The sequence below is a fragment of the Lytechinus variegatus genome, chromosome 4 (genome assembly GCF_018143015.1).
Source record: "Lytechinus variegatus isolate NC3 chromosome 4, Lvar_3.0, whole genome shotgun sequence".
In the NCBI taxonomy this organism is placed as follows: Eukaryota; Metazoa; Echinodermata; class Echinoidea; order Temnopleuroida; family Toxopneustidae; genus Lytechinus; species Lytechinus variegatus.
In genome coordinates this window covers 25,397,776-25,421,307 of record NC_054743.1, presented here as the reverse complement: position 1 = coordinate 25,421,307, position 23,532 = coordinate 25,397,776, and the positions used below count along the sequence as shown (strand labels likewise).

Genomic DNA, 23,532 nt, shown 5'->3' with positions numbered 1-23,532 from the left:
TTCCCATATTCTCTAAAAAAAAATCTGTTTGATCCATGAAGTATGAAAAAAAATCTACTTACTTTTAACTTAAAGGATAAAAACTGCAAAACTGCTTAAATTACATGTACAACATATGTATTACAAAAAGAAGTAACAGCTTACAACTGCCAATGATTGTAACTGAAGTACCTGCATCTTAACATTTAAATGCAGTGTTAAATGTTTATTCTGAGTTTTGCAAATTGTTGTTATAGAGCTCTTTCCATTATTACATGCAGATACAAAACTTCCATTATTTGTAGCACTGAACATAAAATGGGCTGCAGTGACTTAAAAGGTTTATAAGAGAAAGCTTTTCTCAACAGTCAAATTATGACTGTACTACATTATGTTAATGTGATTTTTATAATTATGTTATTTAAAACATCAAATGTATGATAAATGTAACAATACGAAATAAGAGGCATGTTAAATATGTTGATTACATGCAGGTATCATTTTTTATTTTACATGACAGAAGTAGTTATGTGTAGGCGAAGGATCAAAACTGGAAAACTGCCAACAAACCTTTTCTCATTGAATTTTAAATATTATATAATTCAATATTATATATTTTTTTTACAAACTGCTCTCTGAAAAGTCTTTGAATTATGTGAAAACTTTATGTTAAGAAAGAAATTGACTAATAATAACTGACAAAGAATGTAAAATTTTAGAAGAAAAACTCGACATAATCACAAAAAATGAGTACCAATTGACAACATACATCTGTAGTTTTTAAGGAATTACCTGATTTTATTAATTTGATTTTAATTTGTTTTAAGTAGATATGAAGACTTTGTTGATCTTTTTTTGATATAGAATTAATTCTCAGTTTTTCAGTTGACTTGAAGAATTAAAACTGCATTGAACAAATACTTTGTCCATGATTTGTACATTTTCAATGGAAGTTGATTTAAATCAATGATTTTTTATAAAAATCATGGTGATTTAAATCATGATTTAAATCACGATTTAAATCAACGTGATTTACATCCGCCAACCCTGATATAACCGCTTTAAAGAAAAAAAAAATATTTTGAATTATAACAAAAAAAATCCAATAAATGACTGGAATATGTTTGGGCAAATAATTTCATCACACTCACCATTAAAAAGCGGAGACCTATACATATCTTATCAAAACCTGCGGACATTTGCTACTGAAGGAATGATAGCTAAAGCTCAGAATGGCACTTTCTCCACACAAACACCACATTCAATGTATTAACTATTCCCATTTTTGTGCTACATGTATGAAAAAAAGCAAAAGAAGTTAAATTGAATTTCTAGAATTTAATTTTAAAAAAATTAATAGAAAATGTGAGGCAAGAAAGGAGTTATTGTTCAAATCAAATTGATCATCGTTATCATATTTTTAATGACTAACACTAAAATATTTTTTTTCTTTTCTAGTTTATTAGACAAAATGAAATAATGATGATTGAGTTGAGAATGGAAATGATTTTTTCAGGTAAAAAAAGGATTTCCTGCTTCGAAATGCAAAATCAGCTAAGAAATGTACTCTTAATTTTCACCGAACAGTTGTGAAATCTGAACAACATGACAAATGACTGGATTATGGAGGATTGTCAGGAAGGCTTAGTTGCTCAGTAATAATTGGAAAAGAGGGGAATGTACAGATTTTCAAGAAAACTAAAGTGGTTTTAAATCTAACCAATGGAGGCGATCAGAAGGTATTCACAGAAAGTGTAATGGCCAGCATAAAACTTGCGAGTGCATATTCCCTGGTGAGAACTGCTACTTCAAAGCTATGGGGCCCATTTCATGTTATGACAAACCCATTTTGAAAAAAAAAATTGTTCTTCAAATCTTTACTGAAACAAGTTTGATTTAGATTATCAGCTGATGCATGAATGTATTTTATTTTGCCCCATTCATGTTTATGACTAATGGTTTGTTTTTTATGAAATTTAGTAAATAGTACATTAGATGTTCTCTCTGAATTTCATGAAACTTTTCCCTTTACAGTACTAGCATGAATACTCGTGAATCTAGTTTCACCAATTTTTAAAATACAAATTGACTGCCAAACGCAATTATCATGAAGTATATGCCCCAAGCTAAATGACTTTTTTCATTTCCGAATGTAACTCTTCAAAAGCCCATGATGGAGTAAGAATCTTCAGACTTCAGCAAGGATACCTAAAAGTAATTTGGCGGGGGTATCTGAATTTCAAAAAGAATATCACATACCTATAAAAGAAGTTCAATATCTGCTCTTTTATTCAATGCCTCAGTCACAGAAATGGTCAAGAAATAACAAAATTCTCTTCTTTCAAAACAATGCATGGACTTCAAAAATTCCATGAAACAAAATTTCCACTGGTTGTAAAACATGGCTGCCATATGAAATTTTCTTCCCTTAAATGTAGATTTCGCTCTGTATATTATGAATATAGAAGGGTATTGCAGGGTAGAAAATATCTTTTATTCTATAGGGACTATTTTCACATTGGGGAAATTGCTCGATTTGGGGGATATCTCATTAATTTCAAATCCTACATTTTAAAGACCAATGAGCAATTATGCATTTAATCAACAAACCATTCTGTGTTATTTTAAATATATTGAAAATTTCCAAACATTCTTGGTTTTTGATTGTGGAAGATCTTGAGGAAACTCCAAAAACAATGGCTGCCCCAGAAAGGATACATGTACAAAGTTTCAGGAGAAAATTGTCTGTAATAAGGGTGTTTCCCTCAAGTATTTCTTAGGCTGAAATCTAATCAAAACCACGGCTTCCCTAGATAAATTTCTGAATTTGAAATGCAGGTTGTGATCAAACAAGTGACAAAACAGGCAAGCAGCACCATCTTAACTGAAATACTCTGAACAACAAATTGACAAAAACAAGGGTGGAGTGGCAGGGAGAAGTGTGAATTGCGATTCTCGTAGCAGAAATACCAAAACGTTGCTCAACAAGTCTGTCAACAACAAACTCTTCCTTATGTCAACCTATAGGTTTATATCACACTCGAGATATAAAAGTGATACATTCCAATGTGAGCAAAAGGGAAAATGAAGAGGTCCATGTGAGACTGTTTTGCCACAAGACCAAATAACAATGAGGCATAATTATTGGATAATGTTGTTTTACTCCGAGTCCAAGTTTTACTTAGTTCGGAAAAATTGAGTCAAAGAATCAAAGATCCTTATGCAAATAGCTTAAAATCAAAGGCCTGTGGAATATAGATGACCCATTAAACATTTCTGCTAGGGGGGCGCTATATCCTGAGATTTTTCATGTATAATCAAGTTTGATTTGCCCTTTTGCAATCTAGGCCAACTTTTTGAGACATCCATCTCTCATCAAATCAGCAAATTGCCTGGATGACACCTTCATGAATGCCGCTCCGGTTGATCTGTCACTCCCTCCGAGGGGATTATTCAAAGGAAAGTGGTATGCTGGATCTTCAATGTATAGATTAACAAAGTTGCACTTGACCAATCAGTATAGGTAATCCATGCAGACAATGTTAGAAAACTATACAGCAAGTTTTGAAATATCAATACTATTAAATGTGATTACTACTTATCGGAATGGTAGAACTGAAAATATCTTATCACAAATCAACATGTATACCGTTAGCCACAGATGTAAATAACTTTGTTTAATTGCGTACTTGTACCCCAATACACTGAGGAGCTTTGTTCTACAGATTCATAATAACAAAATGTGAATTCTGAAGATTTCACAATCAATATTATTTTTAAAAAGGGATCTCATCTGAGGTTACAATTTAACAATGTCCATTTTTCTTAGAAGTATGACAGATGACACCATATTCCTGAACTAAATGTATTTTTCGAAGGAATCTCACACAACTTATTTAAGAATACAGCTAAAGATACAGCTTTAATAAACCAGTGTCTGTACTTTCAGGGAGTACTGAAACTTTAGAAGAACAATACTACCCTTCCCTATTTGAATGACACAACATACTCACTTTTCCACATAAGGCTAGTCAAGAGATATTGATGAATCAAATGCCTATCCACTACATGTGGAAATAATAATTGAAGTCAATATTGATACCAAAATATAAAGTCATTTTGTTTTCATTCTTTAACCTGTCGCCAACTGGACCCAGATGATACTTGTACACAGCCTATGGGAATTACATAATTTAATATTCTGTAGATTATCTGATGTGCAATACTCACCTTTTCACAGAATAATAAATGATAGCAAATTAAACCATCAATTTCTGAATGCTTACATTTCCAACCAAAAGACTTGATACAAATTTCCATCCAATTTCCTAAGGCAGCAAATGCAATCATTGCTAAACAGCAATGTAAAGTAGATAAATACATTCATATCTACATCTGATGAATGCATCTCTGATATTCATCTCTATCTCACGTGAATGTGTTCATACCAGTACCACAATAGAAAATGCAATCATTGTTTTTGCATTTAAACTATATAATGGTGGTTAAAATTTAGTGTACCCCACAAGAAAATTGACATATTTAAAGTGTTCATATTTGGCAACATTTAAGATATTAAGTTGTGAAGTCAGGGAAATAAGTCTGCATCAAAAAGTGCAATTTGTGGAGGGATCACTAAATTTTGAGCACAACTGAATTTGGCACTGAGTTCATATCTACTGATGATGAATGCATTTGTAATATGTAGCTGCTTCAACATTATACACTCTTAAAACAAGCTCCAATTAATATACAATTGAAAATGCAATCATTGCTCTTGCAGTCATGTAATGATTATTACTGTGTTCATATCTACTGATGATGAATGTCCATGTACATGTATGATGTGCTATCGAATCTGTAGCTGCTTCATGTTCAGTTATAGATACAGATACATTATATGCTCTCAAACACTCAAAGTAATCTCCAATAAATATGTTCTTACCACAATCGAGAATGCAACCATTGTCCTTGCAGTCAGACTATAATTAGCATTGAGTTCATATCTACTGATGTTATAGATAATACATTATACACTCTCAAAATGATATCTTATGAACATGTTCATACCACAATAAAAATGCAATCCTGTTCTTGCAGTCATGTATTATGATATGAACTGAATTCATATCTACTGATGATGAATGCATTTGTGCTATCAAATCTGTAGCTACTTCATGTTTAGTGTACAAATAAATACTTTCTCAAAAACTCTCAAAGGAATCTCCAATCATTATATTCATACCACAATTGAAAAGGCAACCATTGTTCTTGCAGTCAGACTATAAATAGCACTGAGTTCATATCTACTGATGTTATAAATACAGATACATTCTACACTCTCAAAATGATATCCAATAAACATGTTAATACCACAATCGAAAATGCAAGCATTGTTCTTGCAGGCATTTAATGATTTAATAGTACCGAGTTCATATCTAATGTGCTACCAAATATGTCGCTGCTTCATGTTTTGTTACAGATACAGCATACACTCTCAAACTCTAATAGTAATCTCAATTAAATATGTTCATACCATTCGAAAATGCAATCAATGTTCTTGCAGTCATGTAATGATTTGCAATGAGTTCATATCTACTGATGATGAATGTATTTGTGCTATCAAATCTGTAGCAGGTTCATGTGTTGTATCTATACAATATACACTCTCAAAATTATCTACAATAATCATGTTCACACCACAATCGAGAATGTAAACATTGTTCTTGCAGTCATTTAATGATTTGCACTGAGTTCATATCTACTGATGATGAATGCATAGTTTGTGCTATTAAATCTGTAGCTAATTCACGTTTTGTTACAGATATAATGCCTCATACACTGTCAAATAATCAAGAGTTATCTCCAATAATCATGTTCATAACACAATAAAAAATACAATCATTGTTCTTGCAGTCATGTAATAATTAGCAATGATTTCATATTTACTTATGATAAATGTATGATGTGGTATCAAATCAGTGGCTGCTTCGTGCTTAGTTATACATGTAGATACTGACATATCATACACTCTCAAACTCTCAACGTAATCTCCCATAAATATGTTCATTGCACAATCGAAAATGCAATCATCGTCTCGCAGTCACGTAAAAATTAGCACTGAGTTCATATCTACTGAAGATGAATGCATTTGTGCCATCTAAATTGAAGCTACTTTGTGTGTCGTTACAATATACTCTCAAGTCCTCCTCAGTAAGTTACTTGAAGTGATGCAGTCACCTCTAATTAGCAATCATTTCTCCAGTACGCACGGTCAAGGATACTACTGTGTTCACATCTACTGAAGATGAATGTATCAAGTATGATTCTGATTCATGTTTTGTTACAATACTCTCATACATATTGATGAATTAATATTATACAGCCACCTGTAATATTTGCCCAATATGCATAGCCACGGATACTACTGTATTTGTATCTACAGATGAGTGCATTTTATCTTTTCAGCATTCAAACACAGAAATAGCTACTAAACATTTTGTTAAAATATACTCTCATCCTATTAAGTAGTTGACTTGAAACAAGACAATCACCTATCTCTTCATTACAAATGCTATCATTTCTTATAAAGTATGCAAGGTCAAAAATAGTATTACCGAGTTCATATCTACTGATGATGAATATATTTGCACATTCAAACAAGTATCCAGATATAGCTGGTGTTTTCTTAAGGTATTCTCTCGTCCATCTAAAGTATCTTACAATAACAGTTACCCCCGTCTTTATAACAGATGAAATCATTTCCTCAGTACGCAAGGTCAAACCTTTTACTGTGTTCAAAGCTACTGATGAATACATTCATGCCAAAAAAAAAAATCTGTAGCTACTTCACGTTTGATGTCCTCGGTAGCTGGCTTTAAATGATATAATCGTATCAATTACATTCATTTCATCATGAATCTGTATGTAGACTTTTTTGACAGCCCTTGAAGGACAAACTACCTGATGTATTCATACCAGTGGTCTGAACAGTATAACATCAAGATCCAGATCAAGAATATCAATTTTTTTGTTAAAGCTCACGAAAGAGGAAAATGCTGCAGACAATAACCTCATGGGGGTGGTCTACCCCCTGACATAATCTCTTTGCCACAGTCATATCGGCAAAACCACCTCTAGACTGACCAAAGATATCAAATCATTACCAATAAATAAATGTACCATCGGTCAACATGTAGTTGATTTTGCTGGCGTGACTGTATCTTTACAGTAAATCTTACCTCTATGGCTGCTACAAGGACTCCATTGGACATCATATCAACAACCCTCTTCATGGCACCTGCTGGCCACTAGGTACCTGACTGAATTTGCTTAATATCCAGTGTACCTTTACAGTTAAATCTTACCTCTACAGCTACTACAAGGACTCGGTTGGACACCATATCAATAACCCTCTTGATCGCAGCTGCTGGCCACTGGGTACCCGACTTAACTCATTGAGTGCTTCGTGCACGCTACGTATCCTACTATAACATGCCACACTCATGCTCGCACGCCTACTATTGATTGCTTTGTGCTTGCATTGTTTCCTACCCTTGCCTGCTTCGTGCATGACTGCGCACATTCGGAATTACAATCATTGTTACGCCGTTTTGCATTATATTGCGCATCGCATGCACACCGTAATTAGCACTTTTGTGTGCAGTGTGAACTCTGCTTTTTGACAGATCAACTTACGCGTAATTAGCACTTTTGTGTGCAGTGTGAACTCTGCTTTTTGACAGATCAACTTACGCGGTTTACATTCGACTTTTTCGAGTATTTCTACATTTTTTACAAGATATGGCTCCGCCTCTGAAGGGGAAGAGACCTAGGTTTTTTGATCCATACAAAACACTCCACTAAATGGAACTACTTGATACAACTTATATTTTAGGGGTAAATATAATAACCAATCTATATAATGAGGACACCATTATAAGGGGTATGAAATTTCCTACAACTTTACTACACGATATTTTGTGGATAAACTAATCGTTAGAGAGTTATAAGCAATTGTAATCATGACTATTGAAAGGAGTGAATGCGACTCGCGATCCCAAAATCAATGTGGCACAGGGGGGTTTTGTGGCTGGCACAGGGGATTAGCATCAGATTAGCACTGTGGCATTGGGTTAGTAGTGTGCGTGGCATGTTAAGAGTTAACATATTTGCTTGATATCCAGTGTACCTTTACAGTTAAATCTTACCTCTTTAGCTGCTACAAGGACTCGGTTGGACACCATATCAACAACCTTCTTGATTGCAGCTGCTGGCCACTAGATACCTGACTGAACATATTTGCTTGATATCCAGTGTATCTTTACAGTTACAGTTAAATCTTACCTCTACAGCTGCTACAAGGATTCGGTTGGACACCATGTCAACCACCCTCTTGATGGCAGCTGCGGGCCAATGGGTACCTGACTGTAGAGGTGTTTTTGGTGGAAGCTTGGCGGGCACTTGGATACCAGTCAGACGACAACGGCGGCACTGCAGCGGTAGGTCAAGGAACTGTGCTGGGAGCTGCCGAATGCTGGAATGATACAGAGAGATTTGTAAGAAGTATGGGATCCAAGAAGATGGTGAAGAGAGTTTAATGGAAGGATGGGTAATGGTGAAACAACACCAACAAAATGTGCACTTGGATACAGTTTATTACATATCAATGACAATGACGTCACTGCAATAGGTCAGAAATTGGTGTGCACAAGATCCCAGGTGAAGATAGTTATTAAAGAGTTAGATAATTTATGTAAGACAAAACAACACATTTTGCAGTTTTTCTTCCATAGAATTCCAAGACACTAATTGATTGCAATATTACTACCAATCTCAAATGCAAGTCAAGCCAGGAAAGTTGAGAATGAAATCGACACTGATAATAAGTACAATTTTTTTTCAAATTGTACTTAAAATCATTAAAATTAAGAAAGGAAGCTCAAGAAAAGTTTTGTGATTTCATATCATAGAACCACTCCATTCGTTTCATGTTTGTTGCTGTGACTTTTAATATCAATATTGAAATATTCAGAAAATTGGGGGCAGTCAAAATGAAAATATTAGGTCTGCATTTGCATTTTAAGCCAAAGGGATAACATTGTGGGGTAGTGAGCTAATCCCCTTCTCCTGGCGGTAATCAGACTATATTATTGGCATTAGTCTGGGTAAGCTTAGATAATCACTAATGATATCAACCAAATAATGAGCACTGTCATTTGCATATGTAATATACATTGCCATTAAACCACTGATCCTTCGATCAGAAATAAATCTAGAAAACATTTTCTGATGGGCAAACATACTTTATACTTTGTATATTTGAATATTTTTTGTAAACTCCTAGACTATTACAAGATCACAAAATAATACTCTGGAAATAGCTTTGATGAAGTCTTGAGAATAATACATTATTTGGTTTCTAAAAAAGCAATACATAAAATCACATTACGAAGTTTCATACATGTTTGGGAAAAGAGAATGAAGAACCATGTATAAAATATATTATAAATAATCATTTCATCTTTATCAAAACAGAAATATGTAAGAATCAAAATACAAACTGAGATCACTGAACATGGGTATAGAACGGTAATAATTTGGTGATCACAAACACAAATTATCACACCAAAATACATGTAAGGGCAGGATAACAACAAATGAACAATGCTTTAGGGAGTCTAAAAATAATCATATAATCACTTCGCAATCAGGAAAACATGAAGGGGCTGGGAGAGGAAGGACCGATGGTGAAGAAGGTTAAACAAAACTTAAAGATTGAATACAATCACCCTTTCCTATGGCACATCATCGATGCCACAATTTGGGTCGCTCTAAAAAAATGGCACAGTTTATTGTCTTAACACCTTTTTTGCAATCTAGCACTCCAGATTTCCCTTTACTTATTTTTTCTAATGGATAGATTGCCATTGCACCCCATATGTATTTGCTTGGTGGCCAGCGATGCTTAAAGTTTGAAAATGTATCTGAAAAATTATTAAAAATCTGTAGCAGTAACATCCATAAACAAAATCATTGAAATTGCATTTTCAGTAAATCTTGCAATGTTTCTATTACATAATATTTAAACAATAAAATGGAAGGATGGCAAATGCACCACAAATGTGTTTGGTGACCTATGATGCTGTGCATGTACCTTGAAATGCAACTGCATTTCAAACACCCTTTATAATATTTACATCCATTCCACAATAATTCACCATCTGAATTAAAGTTTCCATATCTTTCAGCATTTCTATAGATATTGTTCAAGCAATGACAGGGTCAAATGGCCATTAATATACATACAGCATGTGCTTGGAGGCAATTTATGCCTTGGCTTGAAAAGTAGACAAGTTGATAAGATTAACTTCCGTAATAAAATCATTTGTAATCCCCATACAATTTATGTTTGGATCTTGGAGTTGTTAGGAACAAGAAACAAAGGAAATAAAGAAAATAAGTATAAAGAAAGTGATGAAAAAAGTAAAAAAGAGAACAAAGACACCGTGAAATAAAGCATGCAAATCAGGAGAGATAATTACTGAAGGAAAGTTAAGAAGTGGGGGAGATCACAATAAAGAATAATGAGATAAAAAAAAAAGAGAACAATCACTTTTACTTGATATATCTTGGGTCATCTTTCATGATATAAACCACTCAATTCACTAGACGATTCTTGGTAAACATACCTACAGGGTAGGCAAAGGATGCCTGGGATTTGAGTATCTAAGCTTCAGAGGGTGGAAATTATTCATTTGATGAGAAATAATGCATCTTTGGATAAATACTGGGCATGGGGTCAATTAGGATGATGCTTGATCTTCGTGTCCTTCTAGTCTACAGGCAAAGACCTTTCATTGGTTTTCACAGTCTGCATAGTGCATAATGCAGAGCCTGAAGTAGTTAGACTAGATTCACTATGTACTGCGGCATCTAGTCTTCACTCCAGACACATAATAGTTTATACATGTAGTGTCAAATTTGAGTCTGCGCTTGCAGACTAATGCACTGAGCAACATATCGTCAGTGATTTCATGAACTGGCTCAAACCTCGGCTGGTCTCTAAAACATAATTTACAGATAATCATATTCAAAGTTTGAACGTTTTTCAGACCCTCATAACTTCACCCTTTGAAAGAAACCAGAATAATTATTTATACCAATTCAAAGCATACATTCTATTCTTTTCGTAATATGCACAATTTGTCCGCAATTCGTATTCATTTTTCTCAATATTTGAAAAGATGCGCATGTATAGCTGCCAATTTTTCCACAAAACAGGGGGTTTGGGCCAGATCGTAAAATCACACGTACCATGCGCACTGATTTTTAGCATCACAAATCACAGTTTGAGCCAGTTCTTTAAATCATTCATGCCATGCAATATGCAAAAAAATAAATTAAAAAAATTTGACCAAAAATTAGGTTTGAGCTGGTTCGTAAATTCACTGATGATTTATAGGGTTCATGGAAAAGAAGAGGGGCTGACTGATGAGGAAAACTGCGGTTCGAAAGAAAGGCATTCCCAAGCGGGTATTTGAATATCCTTGAATTTTACTTTTACAAGGAAGGAAAGTGGAGGAAAATATGGCACAGGGTTATATGAGATACCCAAATAAGCTCTCTTCAGTGAAGTATGTAAATATGGGATGGTCTTCATAATATTGCCACTTCAAACAGAATTGAGAGCAAGGAAAACCTAATGTGGTCTTAAAGAGTAGAAGTTAAATATATGATTTTTAATAAGGAAAAATGGACAGCTTTATGCCAGATGGTATAGATTTAGACAAGACACAGGAGAGAGAGAGAGGTGATTGCAAGAATTGTGTAGGAAAACAGGTCTGTATAGTTACAAACAGAAAAAAAAACTAGAAATGGAGAAAAGATAAACAAAAAAGAGACAGAAAAAAAGACAAAAAAGGTGGCAATAAAAATGAAGAAAAAGAAGTAGTACAATGTGTGTTTAATCAACCGGCACACCACAAAAGTAAGTGAAAAGGTGAATCAAATCTTCCTCTGCCCCTAAGGAATGCTTTATTTGTCACTCAGCACAAAGTTAAAGAAATGAAATAGAGCTAAAACTACATGTAGGAGTCTTAAAAACAAAGCCATAACAGAGACAAATGGAAACAAGTTGGATGATTGAGCAAAAGCTCCTTATCGGACAAACAAAGCTAATTGTTTACATCAATGGCGGAGGACTACAGATACCTCTACAAACAAACACTCTCCTCATACCATGCATCTTCATTTGGTTCTGACACCACAAAACGCTTGGGGATCGGACGCAGATGTATCCAGGCTTGGGATACCGATGGATGGTGCACCAACGTTTGTCAGAGGGTAATAAGGGTCATTTATCACGCTGGAAAGATGGATGAGGGGGGTTGGGCAGACCCCATTAAAAACCGGCAACTCTCCAAATAAGCAATTTCTAATAACCCAATCCAAACCTGTCGTCTCTCTGGTTTATACCATGACGGGAATGTGAAGCCTTCTTGAAATACTCTTTGATTCCCTGTAATCTGGTAATAGTGTCTGCTGAGAGCCAGAGAGCAGTGTCCTGACAAAGTGGTTCATTCACTCTTGACCATCAATCCTAGACTTGAAATTGTAAGCTAATTCATAAAGCTTGTTTAGATTACAGCTAAAAAACAGCATTTAACTACTGACTTGAATGAAAATAAATTGCAATTAGCAATCGAGCACACTATGTAGAGGTAATTAATGAAGCTTATCATTAATAATAATGAACTTCATAAACTACCTATGCATATTAAAAATTGTAAGCCAATTCATAAAGCTTGTTCTGACTGCAGCTAAAAAACAGCATTTAACAGCATTGATTTGAATGAAAAAATTGCAATTAGCAATCGAGCCCACAATGTAGAGGTAATTAGTGAAGCTAATCATTAATAAAATAATGAGCTTCATAAACTACCTCTATCAATATGCAGATAAAAAATAGATGAAATTTTAATTTTTAACCAAAAAATGATCTCAAGTGTTCTAATTTGAGACTAGCATTATTTCATCCCTATTTTATACAACCTGTTAAAAAATGGCACAGTACATATTTTTTTCAGCTAGACATAGATATAAACATATTTTTTGAGAAAAAAAATGATTGGCCAAGATGGAATTTGTCAAAAAAGCTAAACAGAAATCTACATAGATCTCAAGCTTTCATCATTTCAGAATCTGACGCAAACTTATTATCAACCAATCAAAACCTACCATTATGGACTTGCAAATCCTGCAACAAGTCCAGGATGGTTCTAGAAGTCATCAGTGAATGATTGAGAATAAATTTGCAAATTGTAAGATTTGTTTCTTGAAATGGCCTTGCATGTGCCATGGAACGGGGGGGGGGGGGGGGGGGGGGACGGGGTTCCAAAACCATGTACAAGAGACTTGCTAAGGTGAGCACATAATACGCCCGCCTGAAACGCGGAAAATGAAGTTATTGGTCAAGCAAGAAAAGTGGAATGGTGGCGACTTCACCTTTGACCTTCTGACCTCAAAATCAATAAAATTGCTGAGATTTATTCAATTATATCACACACCAAATTATATGAGCCTAGGTTCCATTAAACTATAAAAGTTATCACGTTTACAAGGACTTCAGAAAGGTAAGATGAAAACATGTAAGAGTGAGCTTGACCTTTGACCTTTTGACATCAAAATCAATAGGATTCTTGGGATCCATTCTAATATCATACAGACCAAATTATATGAGCCTAGGTTAAATCAAACTGAAGTTATTACGTTTACAAGGACTTAAGAAGGATAAGATGAAAATATGTCACTGTGACCTTGACCTTTGACCTAAAAATAGGCTTCCTGGGATTGGCAAAAGCATTTACAAATGGTATAACATGATTACAAAGTTCTGTTTTATTTGCAAAAAAAGAAAGTGAATGACCACATGTCTCCTGTATAAAATTGACACACTGAGAAAAATGTGCTTTGAACGTTTGTGAACATATTTTTTTTTTTCCATTTTGAAGCAGTTCGCAAATACCTTATATCACAAACGAACATTTGTAAGAGTTTGCAACACTTGTCAGAGAAATTGATAATGTGATATCTCGCTTACATTTTGCTGCTCCTTTGAAATACCCCTTTGGTTTATCAACCTACTGTCCCCTTTTTCACAGATAGCTGCCCTGCCCCATCCAAGCACCATCAAAATAAGATACAGGAAACAAATTCTGACACTCAAGACTGACAGATTCATCCTGTTCCTAAAAGGTTTTCAAAATATATTTATTGAACTCATCCTATTGTCTCTTTAAAGTACTTTCAAATAGAGGTTAACCATCAATCTAGGCAATAGATCGGAAGCAGAGTCATCATTTATGATTTCTCTCAAAGTCTCCTGAATATATTGTTACATAAATATTTGAACAAAGACTCTGATAAGACACTAAATGGAACAAAGCTCACCAATTTATAGATACTGCATTTTAAAGTTAAATAAAAATGCACAAACCCAATTCCGTAGCCCAAATCATAAAGAATCATAGATCTATACAACATGCAAGGACCAGTTAAAACTCATTCATTGGTTACTAAATGAGTTTTTTTTTTACTGTAAGTTTTTTAAGGTAGCAAAAAGAGATCCAAAAAAGTACACATTTTACATGCAACATGTTCAGAGCATAAATTGACCAATTTATAATGCTCCAATTCAGCCTGACGACTAACTTTTGTACAAGTGGATTGATTGAAATTACAAATAAGCTTTGAAGAAAGAGAGTTGTTGTTGTTGAATATGATATGATGATATGATGACCAATTTATAATGCTCCAATTCAGCCTGACGACTAACTTTTGTACAAGTGGATTGATTGAAATTACAAATAAGCTTTGAAGAAAGAGAGTTGTTGTTGTTGAATATGATGGCGCTCTTGAATCTCTCCAGATTATACGTGCCAGTCGCTTCGCACGTAGGACGTCGTTGGCAAAGGAGAGAGAGAAAGGGAGAGCAAGAAAGAGAAAAGAGAAAGGGGTGTATAACATTACAAATCTCTAGAAGTAAAAAGATACAAGAGAAACAAAAATTCTTGAAAAATGTTCAGAAGTATTACAAAAGAACAAAGCGGAGAATAAACACGTAGTCATCGTCTGTCCCCTAAATCCTGGAGATTGTCGTAACAAGTTTGGCCATTTTGATATCACAGCATAGACATAAATTCTCAAAGCCTTTTCGAAAATAAATTGTGAAAATTTATGTTCCGGATAGCTTCGCAATAACATCAATTTTGTAATTGAGCCTGTACAAATGTTTATAAGTGCAGGCAGTGTAAGTGGGACAGCACAAGCAATTGGGCAAACATATCTCAAGATACTGGAAATTTATGGAAATGAGCAGACTGAAACGAAGCCATGTTATAATTACTTAAGAGTGCATAAATCTAACCAAACCAGTCTGTATCTTTTAGTGAGTGCGTCAGAGGGATGGGTTTAAAGCCAAACTCAATCAACTATTGCTATGGGCAATATTTCTTAGGGTAACGAATAAAATCAAGGGTATTTGTTACCGCAGGGAATAATTTTGCTTTACAAATTTGAATAGCATTTTCGATCATAAGAGAAAAGCTCTCAACTAAGAAATGTACAGTGTTATGTAAAGAATATGCTATACATGTACGAAAGACTTAATGCATAGCTCACTCTTTAAAAAATGTGGAGCAAATTGCGATGCGATACCAGGAAAATTATTCCCTGTACTGTACTACAATGTACATGTATCATAAATAGTTTATTAAATCAATTGCTGTGAAAAAAAATGAAAAAAGATTACGCTAAAAATCAGCAACACAGAAAGACGCAAAACTTTCACGATTGGTTTGAAGAAGACCAATTTTTTTTGTTTTTCCGTCGATGCCCGCAATAAAAATGTTGATATATTATCTGAGCACCCTAATAAAATATAAAATATTAAAGTCAATATTAGAAAGGTTACAGAGGAGTGACAACTTTTTGTAAATGCTGCATTTACCACTTTAAATGGTCTGTTCAAACGCTTAAAATCATGGAGCTTTACATGTATGCAAGGATTGATATAACACTTGGAAAAGGCTGTCCCTCCTCCAACCTTTCAAATGTTGATCTACATGTAATATTTCATTTTTAGAATGACAATGCCATGCATATTTTGCATGTTAACTTTAATTTACTCATTTTCTATCAGCATTGTTTTGACACTTTTTAAATGGCAGTTTGATGGTCATTTCATTATTCTGTTCAGATCAAGATTTCAGCCAACACCATCAATTGAATTTATGTTTAAAGCAAATCAATCCGGACTCTAACCCCAAGTAATAATTTTAGTCCTTATTAAGAGCTCTGTAGCTTTCTTAAGAACAGTATTCATCTTCATGTAACTTTAATAATAAAAGAAATATTGACCGAACAAAAACTGAAGAGAACTGCGGCAGTCACGGAATCCATTAGTCAACGCATGATCATTATATGATCATCACAGGATCTCATTAAACATAAATTGATAAGGTTATTCCTGGATAACAAAATTGCAGTCATCAGTCAAATTATGACTATGGAAAAGTCTAATCAAAATTTTTGATATGAAGTGGCATGTAAGTACCTTTTGAAGTTCATTGCCCTTTGAAGGATAATGTACTGCAAGCTCGAATAGTTGATTCAGGCATTTACATAGAGATTCAAGCTCTCTGCAGTTTTGGGGTACATAATTCATGTAAATAAAATCACTTATGATCTTTTATTATTTTTGCTATTATTACTATTGCCATCATCACATTCTAAATTAATATTAACATTACTATTATCATCATCATTTACTAATTACATATCTATGAAAGTACAGGGAAAACATAAAAAAAAATCCATCTTGACCCTTGTCAAGTCATGCAAACTCATACAATTTCAAAATCTAATTCTTAATAAAAAGAATCTCTGATCTTGTGAACCTGTTTAAATATGTGTGAATAAATAATTAAATAAATGAATACACAAACTAATAAATACATAAACAAATGAATACATGAATGAATGAATGAATGAATGAATAAATAAATAAATGAATGAATGAATGAATAAATGAATGAATGAATAAATAAATAAATAAACAAATAAATAAATAAATAAATAAGTAAAATTGACTTCCATATTCCGATGTATCTCCTGGGTGAGGGAGATATGGCATAGGCAGACTAATGCTTTGCAAAGTTCTTAATGTGAGACTGAGCTTTTGCATTTAAATCCTAACTCCACATGAATAATGCAGCTCTAACTAAAAAGCAATGAATGCTACGTTTGATGGTGGTGTAAGTTACAAATGAGCCTTTATGAAACTAAAGGAGGCAGTGTAAAAAAAAATCTCGACATTCTTGCGTGGGACAGCCGCCTACGGCCAAAGTGCATTTCATTACATACATCAATAAGAAGAAAGGAAATACAGATAACCTTTTGGGGGATGGATTGCTCCGGACTTCCTGGCACAATCATCTAATGATAAGAAAATCTTTCAATATCAGATTTAAATCTGAGTATTCAAGGTCAGCAGTAAAATATAAAAAAGGGATATAACCAGCGAGCTGGCAGTTTCCAGGTACAAAAGTGCAGAGCAAAAATAATTATAATCATACAGATGAATAGAGGAAATTGCATATATCTCAAAATCAGAAGGGTAATGGTGATTCAATAACAAGGACTACATTTCATTTTTATACAGGAATAAATCTCAGAAAAAGATGATCTTCTGCCTTTAATCATTTAGATATTCATCTCCTATTAAAATTAATTTGTGGTTGGGGGGGAGCCTCCAATCTTTTTCCTTCTTTTCTGTTGTTATAACAATAGATATTGTATGAAACAAATATACAAAATATCTGATATAAACAGTATATTTCATATTTCATGAAAACCTATGTTGTCTGAATGATGCAACTTATAATCAGGAATTTATGGTAAAAAATAGATACATTAAATCTATATCAAGAACAATATATCTGTATTAAATAAATAAAAAGGTTCCCAACAAACTAAAAACAGGATTTTAATTGTCTATTATTTATAAAAAAAACACCTACAAACACCACAAAATTTGGAAAAACGGTATTTGAGGGATCTGGATGAAAGGAACCACTTAAATAATCCATGATTATGATTTCATTACAAATCAATTCAAGCTAGAACTGAGAGTATTGGAGATGGGTTGGAGAGAATTTTTTTTCACCTTTTTTTATTTCCTCTATTTATCTCTTATCCTTCATTTTCTTCCTCTCCTTATCCTCACCATCATCATTTCGATAGATCTAGGAGTCCCCAAAATGTAGGAGTACGCTCATAAAAGGACCTTATCCTGACAATGCAAAGAAATCGAGAGGTGAAATAGTATGTAAAAGTCAGAAGTATCTGGGAGAAAATACACCTATACCTCCTTCATGCACACCTGGGAGTGTTATAATGCAATATTAAACTAAAATAAAATGGACTGTGGAAAAGATCATCAATTAACAATGGAAAGGTAGATGTAAAGCATGCAAACACTGCCAGTGGAAGTCATCTCCAACAGCATTCAAGAGGTTTTAATTCGTTAAAGTTTTCTCGGACAAAGAGACTGCCATTAGGGAAAGTCCCTGGCAAGAGTCGGGCCAAACTCTCCAGGGAGCAGTCTGGCTTTCAACTAATCAAAGACAAATCTTTTGAAAATCAAGAGCTCTGAAAAGATAAGGAAATGATCCTTACAATGCCTCCAGAGTGATCACACATACGTGTATATGCATCAAAACTCACACCCACACAAACAATATCAATTTCTACTTCTCCATTTCTATTCTCTATTACATGGTTCTCTCTCTCTCCTTTAGTCCTTTTGTCCAATATTCATCACTTGTATTCATCATACTCTGATATTCTTTACTTCTTTATTTTCCTTTATCTAGTTGCTCTGTCTTCTCCATGATTGCATCCACCCCCCCCCATTTGCATCTAAAAAGTCATGTAACTTCACAGCAAAAACTGTGGTGTTAACCGGTCTACACAGAGGACCACACCAGTTATTTTACACCGGTGTTAAATTGGTGGTGAAGTTTTACACCTAGAGGTGTTATTACAACACCTTTTGTTGTTACATTTACACTCTTTAGTGTTATGTTTAATCTCTAGGGTGTAATTTAACACCTCAGGGTGTGGTCCTCTATTAACACCAATTGGTGTCAGTTTTAACACCGCAGTTTTTACAGTGTTGTTATAACTTTTGTTATTTTCCCTAACTTTCATGGTGACATACAACACAAATAGTGAACATTCTATTCAACTTGACAATGCGTCATTGCATAAATATCTTTCTTTGTCAAATCTTGTACCATCGCAGTCATGCCTACTTGCTAATTGTACTCTGGCACAGTGAGTCAACTAGATACACTGTATACATGGATGTGCATCTATCTTTAGGCCTTAAAACAATTATGTTGCCCTCACAAGCCCAAAATCCGACATTTAGTTCTGTTAGCCAATTTTTTTCATTCCTTCGCTGCACAAAGATAATCACACATGACATGATGATTTATTAATGCAGTCAACATGCAAATTTAAGTGCTTTTTTAAACCACTGAATACAAATTTGGGCAATGTGTTTGCCCAAATCTGACATTTTCTCTAAAAAATACATTTGCACAAATATTTTGGGTGTGCAAGAAATATGACAAGAACAATGATAATAATATATTAATAGTGATACTGATTTCCACATTTTTCAGTCAGTCGGATAAGGCAGGGTGCTACATAAGCACTTGCCCGATTGCCCAGGGCAAGTTAAAGTTAGAGTTGGGCAAGTGTTTTGAAGTTAAGACCAAAACTACTTGCCTGAATTTGGCAAGCACAATTCTCACAGTAGAATGACCAAAATTAGGGTCAATTTGATATGATATTGACCCTAATTTTGGTCATGGCAGGTAGATCAGTTCATGTCATAAGATAGAAAAAGGTCAATGGTTTTAAAAACTGCAAAACTTTCTTTGAAGAGGTAAAACTTTTTTTCAAGGATTTTTCGGGCAAGTGAAATATATTTTGGCAAGTATATTCCAACTATTTGAAAATGTATTTGCCCAACTGGGCAAGTGCTTCTAAAAAGTTATGTAGCACCCTGGATGAGGACAATATCAAAATTTTATTAGGCCTTAATATATTTTGTGGATTCTTGTCTTGCATAATGCCTTGCGCAATATTGACATTGCATGCTGTTACACATATATGCATGTGCCCTGTGCCACATGAGCATTGCCTTTGGTACACTCAAAGAGTAACTTTATAAATTCTTATGTGCTAACAACATTATTTTGACTTCAGTTAGAGAGCATTTCTACTGGAGTAGTGAGAGCATGACTATTACTTAATACCTTTCAATCAAACAGATAATGTTCATAACCGATGACAAAGGGTACAGAGAATAACAAATGAAATCTTCAAGCATGGTTTACTTGAAAAGTCATGAAGGGAACCAGCAGCTGTCCATGCCACTTTTCGAAACAAACCTCTATCTTTTACAGTTTTACTGAATTTACAGAACATCCTTTATTATCACATATTAGTTAACTGCATAAATATTTATCAATGGAGGAGTGTATTAATACTAGGATTAAATACTGGCAGTTAGCTCTGCAATGCTACCTACATAGTAGACGTGGGCTCCGTAACACAAAAGTTTGCAATCAATCGCTAAATACCAATGACCAATCAATATCAACGTGGTATGCGCTCTGTTTGTAATACTGACCGGGAACCAATAACAGCGGTTCTTTCATATTTGCAATTCATCGCAAACCTTTGTGTTACGGAGCCCAGAAAGGGTTGGCCAAATATCAAATGCTAGGTAATTTTTATAGACTGCCGGCTCTATCAGTCATTAACAATTTAATGAAATTTTGAAGGGGAAAAAAAAGAAAAATCACGATTTTGTTTCCAACTGAACAGAACCTGCAATGCTAGGAGGATATTGCTGCTGCAATGCAACGTACAGTAAGAATGATAGCAATGACCACACAGAAATGGTAAATCTTTGAAAGAATTGAGCATCATTGTACATTCCTGACAGAATAGCCTAAAAAGGATGTACATGTATACCCATGGGAGCAGTATAGGGACCCAGGGACGACTTGATGGCATGGAACAAAACAACATATATCATGAGAAAATGCGGACGTGTGGCCTTCCGAAGAGAGAAAAAAATCAGCCTTGTCCTTTCAAAAGATTCGTTGCTGAAAAAGGGTGTTGGCTTATGAAGTATGACAAGAACGGATGCCAAACCGTCCACTCATTATGTTGCAATGCAACGTAAGATTGATAGCAATGACCACACGGAAATGGTAAATCTTTGAACATTCCTGAAAAAAATAGCCTAAAGGATGAATGCCCACGGGGACACTATGGACCCAGGGACAACTTGATGGCATTGTTATAAAACTACAAATATCATGAGAAAAGGCGAACATGTGGCTTTCGGAAGAGAAAAAAAATCAGCCTTGTCCTTTCAAAAAAAGGGTGTTGGCTTACGAAGTGTGACAAGAACAGAGGCCAAACCGTCCACTCATAATTGATTGATGCAAGTATGAAGCAGAAAATCTCAAAGAAGAATCCCTCCCGCCGGCATAACATGAATGATTTCAAAAGCGAAAGAGAAAAAATCTTTACCATCAGATTTGTTCACTTCTGTACTAGAAATAAACCCTTCTTGTCAAGGAAGGAAGTTGGTTGGATAGGGATGGCCTTACCGACTCCCTGCATTTATCTGCTTAATTTCTTTTTATTTGTTTGACCTTGCTGTCATTAGGTTTAACCTTTGCAAAAAAGACGCATGTGTCAGAGGATATATTTGCGTGGAGCGTTGTGGCCCAGTGGATTAGCCTTTGGACTTTGAAACAGAGGGTCGTGGGTTCAAATCCCAGCCATGGCGTAATTTCCTTCAGCAAGAAACTGATCCACAATGTGCTGCACTCAACCTAGGTGAGGTAAATGGGTACCGGTAAGAAGTAATTCCTTAAAAAGCTGTGTGCGCTATGGACACCTAGCTTAGCCGGGTAATATAGGAGCGCCTTGAGCACCTAACAAGGTATATACGTGCGCAATATAAATACCCTATATTATCATCATTATTATATATATTACTAAATCAAACCATAAATTTGAAATGCAAACAAAAAGGAGAAAGGACCTACCATACTTCAAAGAATGTTAGTTCTTCGAAACAATTTCTTTAAAAAAAGTTTTAAAAAATGTTCTTATTTTAAAAAAAAACGATCAAATAAAAAATAGAAGAAAGAGAGGCCATGTCATTCCATTTCTATTTACATGGTAATTTCTTGTGTGGGCTGAGTAATCTGCTGTTATAAGGTCGTGTATAAGCTTTATATGGTTTAAAGAGGATTATTCACTTTTCTGCAGAAATTGGGGTAAGTCCATATCCTAATAAATACCAGATCAGATGGCAGAAGATAAATGATCCAAGTGACCTGCATTTCCAACTTTCCTACATTATTATACTATGATGTTCAATAGTTGCATAATTCTATTTCTGAAGTTGTCCTTTTCACCTACACCGAAGGGAATATACCAAAGATTAGTTTTAAAAGTTCAAAAGCTGAGATTAATTAACTCTTGGATGCTGCTTGAATGTCACTGAATAAAAACTTGTATTTTTAATGAAAATAACAAATAATCTGATATACCATAATTTTATAATTTCATCATCAGATAGCAAGTTGGCATTTACAAATCAGTTGGAAAACAATCATTTCGATGACAGGATATCTAGCAAATGAAAAAAAAAAATATTAGTTCTAATTTCAATCTTGTCAGTCATCAGAATAACTCCCTAGAATTTGGAGTCGATGAAGAACAGAAAAAAATAGTGTAATATGTCCTTAATACAGAGAGGTTGATAAAGCCCAGTGGATTAGTTTCAGGCTTTGAACCACAAAGTCAGGGGTTCAAATCCCACTGCATCATTTGCATTCTTTGGCATGGTGTTTGTCTCCATGTATATTTGCTACTCTTCACCCATTGCACTATACCTGGTAGAAAGGAACTCCTTGAATAGTAGAGCATACAATCAGGAGAGTGTTTCGTAAAGCTGTTTTCTAAGTTGAGAGTGACTTTAAGAATGACTGGTGAACTTTTCTTACGCGCTAAACAATTGCAAACAAACATTTTGATCACCTGTCGTTCTTAAAGTCCCTCTTAACTGACAAACAGCTTTATGATACACCCATGCTAAAGCTGGGTATGCATTTATTGCATTTTATCATCATCATTGTGGTATTACTCATGAAAAATATTGACTTATAACAAATAGGTCCCCTTTCATGTAGAATTCTATTCAGAAAGATAAATATACAAAGACATCAAACATGAAGAATTTGGAGAACTTGTGAAAAGTTGAGACCAAATAGCTAAAAAACAACAACACAAAGCTGCTACAAAAGATTATCTGCAATGAACCAACGTATTAATTTTGCTCCAAAAATCAAAATAAAATTGTCTTTAATATCATAAAAGACAAATGCT

General features: G+C 34.4%; 1 protein-coding gene across 1 annotated transcript in view; it reads right to left on the bottom strand.

The window, feature by feature from the left end:
* The window catches only part of LOC121412911 (RING finger protein 17-like), an 81,053-nt gene that overhangs the window by 11,919 nt on the left and 45,602 nt on the right, over window positions 1-23,532 (bottom strand). The window contains exon 20 of the mRNA XM_041605672.1: window positions 8,326-8,515. Coding sequence (XP_041461606.1) covers window positions 8,326-8,515 — 190 coding nt within the window. The remainder of the gene's footprint in view (window positions 1-8,325; window positions 8,516-23,532) is intronic.